The following is a 12,100-nucleotide window of genomic DNA, read 5'->3' on the forward strand; positions in this document are numbered from 1 at the left end:
CCGTCTTTTTTATATTTATATAAATTTTGGACGAGTGAAGAATGGCGTTACGTTCGATCAATATGGTATGAGAATAAGGAATGCTAGAATTTAATGTTATTTGATATAGAAGCGTAAGTTTAAGGAAAATAAATGTTGATGCCTGTGTGTATGTATAGATCTCGTAGTAATACTAATAGTATATTATTAGTTGTTTTTTTATTGTGTGTTTCTATAATTAAGTATTAGTATAAAATTTTCGTTTAAGCGTGGCTGAGAAAGGGCAGCGTTGCACTTTCTCAAATTGTATGTAGGTTATATTATTAATTTTATTTTGAACGGAAATTATAACTTGTGCATAGGCTTTTGAATTTGAGTTAGACATAAATTCAATTTCGTTAGACGAGTTAAGCCATAATTCAAACGTAACTTGTACTGAGTTGTAATTCATTATTATTAAATGAAAATCTAAATAATTTTTTTAAGGTTAGAACAAGGATTAAAAATACTTATTTAAAGCGCGAGAAAGTGTGTTCAATGGAGTAGAATAATACAATTGGTGCATTTCTTGGATCAGTGTGAATACAACGTTTAATTTACCCTCTATCCAGTTCAACCAACCATGATTCATTATATTTTATAGAAAGTTACTAATTTAACTAATGCAGTACATGAAAATTTACTAACCTTTGTGAATGTGAGAGTAAATCAAGACGTGTAAGTATTGGTTAATTTTGGTATTGTTGTGTATAACTTACTTAAATTAAACTCTTTAAGTATCTTGTTTGTATTTTTAGTAAAAATATAACCTACTACAAACCTGTGTGTGTTTAGTCCAAATGAAATATTTATAATTATACAGAAGTCTCAAATTATTATTAATCTTTTATCTAAGATTAAGAACAAAGGATTAGGCCTAGACGGGGTAGATGTAATAATCTCTAAATTAAAGTTTGGTGCCTATATTGGAAGAACAATTTTAAAGTATGAAGTAGTCACAAGTATCTTGCATTATTGACTTTGACACCCATGCAATAAAGACTTCAAGTATACAGTAACTTTCATACATTCTTTAGCTTGTATGTTAACAGCTTGATCTAATTAACCATAATAACTGAAAAATAAAGCCAAACTAGTCCACAATATAATGTGATAAATGATGCAGAATAAGTAATGCATGTACTTCCTATACTTGGAGAGAGGTGGGGGGGGGAGGTGAAATTAATATTTCTTAACTTGTGATGAATTCAACCTAGTAAAATCTTTACAAACTGTTTTTTTTGTAGACAACGTATGTTGGTACTTGTTATTGAACCAACTAGTGGATAAGTTCGAGTTGAAATGACTGACATTTTTAGCAGGGTGATTTAACATTTGTTCCAATAATGAAGGCTAACACTTTACAAAGTCTGGGAGGGATCTCTGATTTCCCAAATAGATAAGGGTATGCTTAAAGTTTGATTTGTTTTTGTTTTTTCCTTAGAATGGGCATGTAAGGACAGTCTTGAAAAACCAAATGGTCCCTTGTCTTGTTTTTAGCCCTAAGGGCATGGATGGAACTGGAAATTAAAGTGTGCATGCAATGGCCTTTTTACAGAGTGCCACTTAACGTGATATTATGTATCTGTTATTAACTATTTATTTTAGCTCTATATTGGTGACTTAGTGACATTTTGTGGTGGAAAGAGTAAATGCCAAATAAAACTTTTAGGGATACTGAAAACCGACAGTTAAACATCTTGGTGTTTCTAGAGGCTAAGGAAGTGCAAACTGGATGGTAAACAAAAGTATCTTTATTGTTCACATGAACATCACCTTTCACTTGAACTGTTATTATCAATTCCTGACATATCTGAGCTCTAGATTGATTGAAAAATCAGCAGTGGATATGGTGTACATAGTGTGGTTGAAATACCATTGTTATTATACTTTTCTACTTCTTGAAGATCCCTAAGGGACTAGAAAAAGAAGTGTTCAAAGTATTAGGCCTAATTCTAATGTCTAATGACCATAAATCTAACACTTCATTGTTAATTTTACTGATACCAATTCAATTTTCCAATACATCAGTTCTTGAAATCCTAGTATAGTGGGAGAACTTGGATATGCTAAGAATACCAAAATTAAAATGTACTGTTCTGATGTAGCTTATCAGCTGCTGTTCTTTCACTTACAACTGGGAATGAAACACTTAAGTTTAATGTTTCTTATTTGTGGTTCTATTGCTGCAGTTTGATTTAATTAGGATTATGGCTTAAATGATTTAAGTATGTAATATTAGCTTATGAATGTAGATTTAAGTAATGTATTCTTATTAATTTATTTTCTCTTTACAGGATACTTTGAACAGAGAAAATACTGCAGGTGGTCTTCTTAAGCAAGAGACAAAGTCGGTAAAGACAGGAAGGCAGGCACTTGGAGATATTAAAAACAGAGTTGGAGCTGTAAAAAATGTTTCTACCAGGGGAGCTGTCAAAAAAGTACTTGATATTTAGTTTAAACTGTGTCTGATTAAACTATTTTAAAAAGTAATGTAACATTCCTTGCTGGCTTGTACAAGGGAAGTTTTAGAAGCTATCATAAACAGTTCAGATTTGTGCCAAGGAAAATTCTGAAATTGTAGAACTTATTTAAAGTTACTAAAAGTTAAGAAGACTTTAGGATTAATGCTGGTGCTTTTCAAACATTACTGTTGCTTATAAATTTTGATGTAGCAAACTTTGCACAAGATTAAATTACCATGGACACATTTGTGTGTATGGAAGATTAAGTTTTGTGTGAAGATTCTAAAGTTGACCTTCCATGTTTTGGATAGCCAAAGCAAGCATGTCTGTCGTCTCATGACTGTGTGTTTAATGTGATATATTACTTTAATATTATCAATAATAAAATTATTTATTATACTCAATGAACTTGTAGGCTGTGACAATAATAAATGCATTCTTCTCAGATTAAGTTAACAACTGTTGACTGTAATAGACCTCTTTATCTAATTTAAAGACGTAGTAATGTTACATAAGTATTTAGCATTAGGAGATGCACAAAGCTTTCATATGAATTTTTTTTTTTTTTCCAGCAAAATTCCTTAAAGTTGAAAGAAGAGAAACCTACCAAAAATCTCTTGAGAAGTAAATCCACTGTTTCACTTGTAACTGTACCAGAGAATGACAAGAGTGAGAAAGTAAGGATGTATTTAGATAAAAATTGATCTTTAACCTTGGATTTCTTGCTACAGATAAATGTAATTATTGAATCTGTAATCTACATTTTCATCATAAATCTGTTCCACACTATTCTGTTGGTGTAAATTGATATAATTTGTAATAACTGATCAAATTGTGCAGTAAAATTAACTTCTTAATGATTTGCAAAGCTACAATATTACTGAATTGACTATTATAAGCTAATATTAGAGAATTTATATAGTAAATGAGATCCATCTGTGGAACTTATTTTACTTTGAAATGAAACTTGGACATACTATTACTATCAGATCTGGAATAATAGGTGAAGTATACTGAAGTATTTTTGCATATTATAATAATAAATAAAAAATGTGATAATTATAATGTTAACATTCATCATGTGTATATTTTAGGTAACGAACTTGTTTGTGTATTTATTTTAACATGTAATCGGCAATATTGTAAGTTAAACTTAATATTAATCCTGAATAATACTCTGATTTTAAAATACTGCTTGTGAGCTTTTCACTGGTACAAGAAGTTAATAAAATAAATAAATAAAATACACCTCAACAATGCATAAGTGTATGCAAAGTATGCTTTGACACCAAACAAATACAAAATGTAATAAGTAAATAAATACTAGGAAGTGTTTAAGTACATTAGTTCCAAACTGCAAATATTTAATTTTTCTTTTTAGGTTGATTGTATATTGATGGACATTAGTACTTCAGATGATGATAATGCCTTTTCTTCTCACTTACTTCCTGATAATGTAAAGAATATTGATGCTGAGGATGTTGACAACCCTCAATTAGTCAGTGACTATGTTAATGATATCTACAATTACTTAAGGGACTTGGAGGTAAGTTTAGATGGTTCCCTTACTGACATTCAAACTATAAAATCCTTGTAATAAAATCTTTTTTATACAGAACTGTTAACAAGGTAGTCTTAATATGTATTGTGAATGAACTATCTGACAAGTACTAATATTTTTGTATATTACTGTTAAATACTAAAGTATCATAGTGTGTGGTAAATTTGTTATGCATTTGTAAAGAAAAGCATTATCTCTCATCATAGGCTCAGTACAGTATCAAAGAGAATCATCTTGGAAAGCAGTCTCAAATAAGTGGCAGAATGCGCAGTATTCTGGTTGATTGGTTAGTCAGTGTCCACCAGAGATTTCATCTCTTACAGGAAACTCTTTACTTGACAATAGCTATCCTAGATAGATTTCTTCAAGTAAGTGAAAGAATGGTGGATCTCTTCTTCCCATTGTTAATTTCCCAAGTTCATTACATCTTTTTATTATTGCAAAAGCAGTATTTTCTAGAAAAGGTTTTACCCTTAAATTGGTGCACTTAAAATGTGTATTTAACTTCAAGTTCAAATGGTGTTGCATACACACTGAAATTTCAAAACAAATTACTAAAATGTATTACTGTTTAGTAAAATTGTTCTACTAGTTGGTGTTATTACAATTATTAACAGGTCCTGCATTTTGCTTGTTGATGATAATATTTCAGAATATGCAAAAGAACTGCATGGAGCCTTAAACATCAACAAAAGCAATGCAGGTGCTATTCACACAACTTTAATCAATTAACCACACTGCTTAAAGTTACTTTCTGTGTGTGTGTGTGTGTGTTTGACTTAACTAAGTTATTTTTCTTTATCTTTTGCATTTTAGGAAAGCAAAGTAGAACGTTGTAAGCTTCAACTGGTTGGTGTCACCTGTATGTTTATTGCTTCAAAGTATGAAGAAATGTATGCTCCAGAGATTGGAGATTTTGTTTACATAACAGACAATGCTTATACAAAGAAAGACATCTTAAAGATGGAGTGTTTGATCCTAAGAGTTCTTGAATTCAATCTAGGCCGACCACTACCTCTGCACTTCCTTAGGAGAGATTCAAAAGCAGGGAATGTAAGTTTATTCATTTTGAGGGTTTTGCTCAAACATTTTTTTTAAATATACTTAATAAAAGTGAATGCTGAACTTTATTAGGAGATATCTTGAGCCTCTACTGAATGTTTTAGTGCACTAGCAATGCTTGGAAAGGTATTGGTTTTGTGATGCACACTTTCCATATCTAGCTCTCCTGTAACTGACAGCTCCATTCTTAGATAGGTGTGTGTGTGTGTGTGTGTGTGTGTATAATACTTAATTGGCTTCTATCTAAAAATTTAAATCATCCATAATAATAATAATAAATAAAAATAAAAAAAAAAAAATACGTATTGATAATTACAGTTTTATGAAGATGGGTACCACACGCATCCTATTGTTAGCAATATTGGTAACTTTTTAATATTTAGATTATTACTGCAGTGTAAGATTTTCATTACAATAGTCTTTGTAAACCTTGGCATCAGCATATCTTGCTTGTTGCTCATTTTGGATAAATATCTTGGTATTTTTTTATCTTAATACAAATTATAACTATTTCTGTCTGGAAATAAAAGTAACTTTGTTCGAATAAGGTCTTATTGCAAAGATGCCACTATAAATGTAACTTAACTACAAAGCAACAATGTACATTATTAGCATGGTTATTTACCAGTAAATCATGCAGTTGTTTGTTTGTATTCTTTAAACAAGATATAAGATTAAATTTTTTTTCTATTTGATAATTTAGTTGTGTATATTGTTTTGTATTTTTGTGCCTCAATCTAGTGAGGGCAGAACATTAACCTTTTATCTGTGCCATTTATTACTGAAAAATAGCTTAAGATTCTTTGTATGTTTTAAAATTTATTTTCAGATGTAATGGTGGTTGTAAGTCTTGATGCATTTTTTTTTTTTCATCCCAATGCAGAATATTCAAAAGCTCCATGTGTGCAAGAAAATGGCATATAAACTAAAATTGCTGCCGTGAAAACTTTCAAGATTCTTGTATATTACTCAATTATAAATTCAAACCTAGTCTACTATTTAAACTCCTATTGTGTTAAACTTGTGACTCCTATTTTACTTGTCATTACTACTAATGAAAGAATTTCTGAAACTTGAATTATTGTTCTGAATAAGCTTCCTGTGACACCAACTCAAATTCAACAAAACTATATAAATATTGACACTCAACAATAACTTTATTAAAATGTTTTATAGAATATTGCTACTAAATTAGAGTAGTAATTAATAGTAGGCTTATTTTTTCTTCAGTTTATATTGGTCATAATAATTCAAAGCACTTTCCTTTTAATCATAACATTTGAGAGATTAAAACTATTATTCAATTTATTTTATTAGGCTGATGTCATGATGCACACCTTAGCAAAATACCTGATGGAGCTAACTCTCCCAGAGTACCACATGGCTCATATCTCTCCTTCTCAACTAGCAGCAGCTTCTCTCTGTTTGGCTATGAAATTACTAGATAAGGCTCCTTGGACAGAAACCTTGACCTATTTCAGCAACTACAATGAGTTGCAGCTAAAGTCTGTAATGAAACAACTTTGTATTCTGGTTTTGAAAGTTGATAGTTCAAAAATGCAGGTAAAAAAAGTCTTATTTTATCTATGGTGTTAAAGATTTATTTTTGGTGCTAAGTTTGACTATATAATTTTGGTTAAATCCAAAGGCAATCAATGAATTGTAACTACCACTACTATATAACTTGTTAGTTTTTGAAATTGGTTAAAAGAAAAAGTTATTTTAAAAAAACTTTTTGCTTTTCAACTCAATTTAAATGGAAAAGCAAGATTTAGTTAAACTCTTCAGTGTACCATTGGTTAATTTCCTCTCTCCATTTCAGGCTGTTAGACTGAAGTACAGCAGCAACAAATTAATGAAGATTAGCTTGATCCCAGAACTAAAATCTGTATTAGTGAAGGAAATGGCAGGAGCCTTTGAGAAGTCGTAGGCTTTAAGAATGTATAAACAAGTTTTAACATTAATGTTTTTAGTTTGTATTTTAAATGTTTGTTTCATCTAAAAAAAATGTAAAATAGTGTTGCTGTAATAGACATAGCTTTTTAATGTTTATTTTTTATCTGAACATTTTAATGTAAGGTACATGGTGATTGTGGACAATGGCTAAATTGACGAGCTATTCAGAAATGAATGATTGTATTTGATTTTTAGATTATGGACAATAAATGGAAATAAATTATTCTTTCTTACTTTAAAGATCTTATGTAAACTATAATATCTTCATTTTGTATAGTGAACAAAAGGAGTGAAGTCTACTTGAATTTTATTACTAGTAGTAAACCCATGCTAATAATTGTAAGTACAATTTCAAATCTCGAATGTCATAATATTTAAAGCTTTATTTTAAAACTAAGCTTTCAAATTCAAGCCTAAGTAAACTACTGTAACTGCAATAACTTCATTCCAACAGAAAATTATATAATTGCCTGAAAGCACCAACTTGGTGATCTAATGAAGTTAAAATAAGACTAGGTTTAGTCTTTATGAAAGAATATTTATTACAAGCTACAAAAAGTCCTAAAGCTTTGGAGCATTTTTTTTTTTTCAAAAAATGTAAATCTAAACATTTACCTGTTGGCCAAACAATTAAAGTATAATTAATGTTGCAGAACCCTTTCAACTTGTTGATACCTAATGCTGTTCCTGCTTAAACTTTAAACTGTGTATATTACAGTAATTATTTAACATATTAAAGGTAACTTGAACTAGATTATTATATTTTGAATATTTCAACTCTTTATTTGCGATCCTGTTAAATTGCAGGAAGAGAATTGGCTGTATTCTGGAATATAAGTTTGTGTTGTAATAATTCTTGTTTAATTTTTTCCTCTTATAACCAATGTCCTTAACTTGCTGGTACCTCTATAGAATGTTGCAACTCTTATATCCCTTGCTAATGCAGAAAGCAGGTTTAAAGTAAAACAAAATATTATACATACTGTTGCATCATCATTTTAACAGATGTGGCAAAATGTATGAAAATCAGAAACCCATTATTCCCCAGACATTACTTAAAATATGTAATCATGGTTTCGAATATTAATAAGAGTTTAATGAGTATTTTTAATGAACAAGCAAAGTTTAGAACTTTGCTAATATATAAGATGAGATTAAACCTTATTTGAAAGAATAACTAAAATATTTGTTTTACCATTTTATTTTCTATAGTACCAATCACCTAATTATTTGATAGGTTTCATAATTTTTTTTTATTTTCTGTAACTTTTAAAACTTGTACTCTTAAGTTGTGATGTTTTTCTATTACCATATTTTAGTTGGAAGAAAATTCTAAAGTTATTTTGTACAAAGATTAGCAGCTAAAGTAGTTTTCATTAGTTAGAATTATGAGAAGTTGAAATACTAGTTTGTGTGTGCATGTCTGGAATTTTGGGAGAGAAAAAAAAAAGGATTACCAACCCATGACTATAGTACAATTAACTTTTCACTTTGAAATTACTTTGACTTAATAAATCTTCAACTAGTGTAAAGATAATAATTAACATATTGGTTGCTTGATTTTAGTCTCCTATAAAGTTTGAACTTGCAGTAACTTAATTTTCTAACAAATTTTATTAAATATTTTAAAACAGTTACTTTGAAATGTTTATACATTCTATAGTGAAAAACATGCATAAATTCCTATAGCCAACTGGTAAACTAACAATGAAAGTTTAATTAAACCAATATTTAAACTGTTGCTATTGGTGGAAGTTATGAAAATGCAAAATGTTGACTTTTAGTTCATCTCACGTGCTTTTTGCAATGTGAACTCTGTCACTGGTTTTTCCCTTCCCCTTTAGACTTAACTCTAATTTTTTTTCCTCTTACCTGGAGTTCTCAACATTAATCTTGTAATAACTCGTTTCTGTTGAATTTTAACATTCATACAAAGGTTGTGGATAAGATTTTACAAATTTGAAAAATGGCTCTAATTTAGATTTTGGGCTTTTACCAGTATAAGTCTGTATGTATATATGTGTGTGTAAACTTGTGTTTTGGATTAGTGTTGTACGTTAAGCACTACAAACTTTCTACACCCATTGAACTCTTACAAGATGTCACTTAGCATACACTAAATTGTATTCTTAATGTTAAAATGAGGATTAAAATATCCCATAATAATTTAAATAAGTTTCCGTCTCGGATGAAAAAACTTAACTCTATAAAGCTGAAACCTGGAATCCATTAAGGTATTTCCGTTAGTCTTTAATTTTGGTAAGAAATAACCAACTCGGTTAATGACAAATTGATTACCAGTAATACTAATAAAAATAAAACTAAGGAATCTTTGTGCTGCTTAGCCAAAATGGTCAGATTTAAATACTCTAAATGTTTCAAGTGGGCCACTCGGCATCCTCATGGGAACAGAACTTAATCTCTGTGTGGCCTAGTTGAAATTTATAGAAATTGTTTATCTATAATATTTTTTTGTATTTCTTTGTCCACAATAAAGCTATTCAAATGAGCTATGCTTATGTTTATGTTTTTCGTTATATTTGTATACACTTCTATACGTCGTAGTAGAACGTATCGAAATTGGGTATGAGTTGTGGTAATTCATACAACTCGTTCGTATATAACCATAGAAAATCGAATATTGGGTGAATAAGTTATGTTTTTTCTAAAAGTTCTTTTTGGTTTTAAAACAATTTCTGGCTATGTTGATACTGAGATTACTACCCCCCCCCCTCCTTTTTTTTCACTTGGTAACAGACATCTGAGCAATCAATAAGACATTGAATATGAAAACAATTCTCAAAAAATTGCTGAGCAAGTTATTCGAAAAACATCCATATTGCACATGCATTTTCTTTAACATATAAAATTATAGCACTTTTATTAGCATAAAGTGTCATAAACAACAGAATTGGCTTTTTAAAAATTGTTTTTATGCTAAAGCATTACGTAAATTATGATGTATAAACTTTGCATTATAAAGGAAAAAAAAAAAAAAGTTTGAAATGTTAGGGTAGAAATTAACAAGCATCCATAACAGTCGCTCTTTGTTGGGTTACAACAAAACATTCTTCACCCCCTCCACTTTATATTCATAGGCAATGGTCGTACCAATATAAGTTTTCCAAAATAACATTATTTTGTTGGTAGAACGTTTCGAAATTTGACAAAATAGAGTTGTAGTATTTCATACTACGGTCTAAAACTAAAATAGCAAATTTATATTGGATTTACATAACTTCTATTTAGAACCAAAAAACTTTTCAATATTTGCACCTTCAGGCAGTGGCGTAGCAAGAGGGGGGTGTAATCGCCCCCGAGCGCAGGAGTGAAGGGGGCGCAAAATTTCCTCTGGCCTATAATGCCTATTAATTAATAATTATGCTCTCCCCTAGGATATAGCGCAACTACCATACGTTAAGTAAATACGACACAGTGGTTACGTTATTTGTGTGTATTACGCTTGCAGTTTTAACTTTTAAGTCGCCCACTGAAATACAGTGAGACCGAATTGACGAACAGAAGTAAATTAAACTATTCCATCATTCATCTGTAGATCAAATACAAATCCTAGAGTACAATGTACAAGTAAGTCTATGTTCAACAAAAAAAAAGAAAATACAAGATTGTAACATATTAACTGGTGTGCAAGATTGACAATATATGCAACAGGCAAGGTCCAGATCTAGTAAACGTTATAGGCCTAATGTAGTGGTTTGTAATTGTATTGGCTGATTGTAAATCATGTCTTACATCAACTAATGTACTAGACTTTAGGTCTAATTGCAGTTACTTTTATTTCTAGACCCTTGGTCTACCATCATGCAAATTGTAGCCTATATTATAGGCATACTTAGACCTATACTAACTATTAAACTACGCATTGCACTGGGACAGATCTAATGACTAAGTTAATAGACCTAGATGATGTAGGGTTATATCGAGATTTGGGTAGATTCAATACAAGGTGCTTTCAATCTATGCACCTAAACTAAGGTCTAGTTTAGATGTATAAAGCTAAATTTCTGTCATTATTATTACATCTAGATCCAAACCTAAGATGGAAATAACAGGTCTAACATTAATGTCAGATCTAGATGCACTAGCGACTTAATCTAGGAACTGTAATCTAGCAACACTAATTAGTTAGCTTTTAAGTTTTCTTATTCTGTCAAAACCTTTAATATTAAATATAGCCTTTGAGCCTCTAGGCTTATGTTATGATTACACCCTTCTCCACAGTGTGTGGTTTTCATTCGAGCAATTTCAGACTTGTCTCCTGTAGTGTTCGTGTAGTTAAACCTATCGAGTTTTTAAATGTGATTTTAGCAACTGCCAGTAATTTATATGGTGCTCATAAGCACGATTTACCAGCATATACACTCATCTGCATTGATTTTCTTACTGTTATGTCACATTAATTAACATGGGTGGTCTAAATAATGGCAGTTAAAGTGAAACCAGGTTCAGATGTGCCTAACTAGTCCTGAGTTGCAACTGTAATTGTATAATTTAAATATAATTTGTGGTTAGGAAAGTAGAATGCTTCCTTTAATCTGACAATTTGCATGTTGCGACTAAATAATGTAGTCAGTATTTATTAATTTATTCTTTTAGTCCATTATGTCGAAAAGAGAAAGTGGGACGCAAATGATGTGCACAATTTGCAGCTTCGATTGTGGAATCAAGCAAATTGAAAGTTTTCCTTGCTGGAAATGATAACTCCAGTAAGCCAGCATCTGTTCCTTTTGATGGCAGCAAAGAGGTCAAAGTGCAAGATTGTGAATATGCTATTTCATTTGAAAAAGAAAACAATGAAGAAAATGTTCTCTGTCCTGTTTAAACCTATAATAATAACAATAATAAACAAGAGGATTCCACTTTGTCAGAAAGAAATCCACAGAATAGTGTTGCTGAGCTAAAAGAGGATGACATAATAAATATTTTAACACACGGGGATACTGAATTTATGAAATCTGATCCGACAGGCTCAGCAGTTGTAACACATGCACTTCGCACAGAGATTGTTAAAGTTGGA

General features: G+C 30.4%; 1 protein-coding gene across 1 annotated transcript; it reads left to right on the top strand.

Annotated features, from left to right (window-relative positions):
- Positions 1-41: 41 nt before the first annotated feature.
- LOC106464609 (G2/mitotic-specific cyclin-B-like) lies at positions 42-8,271 on the top strand. The gene is made up of 8 exons (XM_013924768.2): positions 42-65; positions 2,316-2,459; positions 3,056-3,160; positions 3,865-4,029; positions 4,251-4,412; positions 4,861-5,097; positions 6,424-6,669; positions 6,929-8,271. Exons 1-8 carry the CDS (start codon positions 42-44, stop codon positions 7,034-7,036), a joined length of 1,191 nt encoding a protein of 396 aa, XP_013780222.1. The 3' UTR covers positions 7,037-8,271.
- Positions 8,272-12,100: the final 3,829 nt, after the last annotated feature.

The sequence above is a fragment of the Limulus polyphemus genome, unplaced genomic scaffold (assembly GCF_000517525.1).
Source record: "Limulus polyphemus unplaced genomic scaffold, Limulus_polyphemus-2.1.2 Scaffold62, whole genome shotgun sequence".
In the NCBI taxonomy this organism is placed as follows: Eukaryota; Metazoa; Arthropoda; class Merostomata; order Xiphosura; family Limulidae; genus Limulus; species Limulus polyphemus.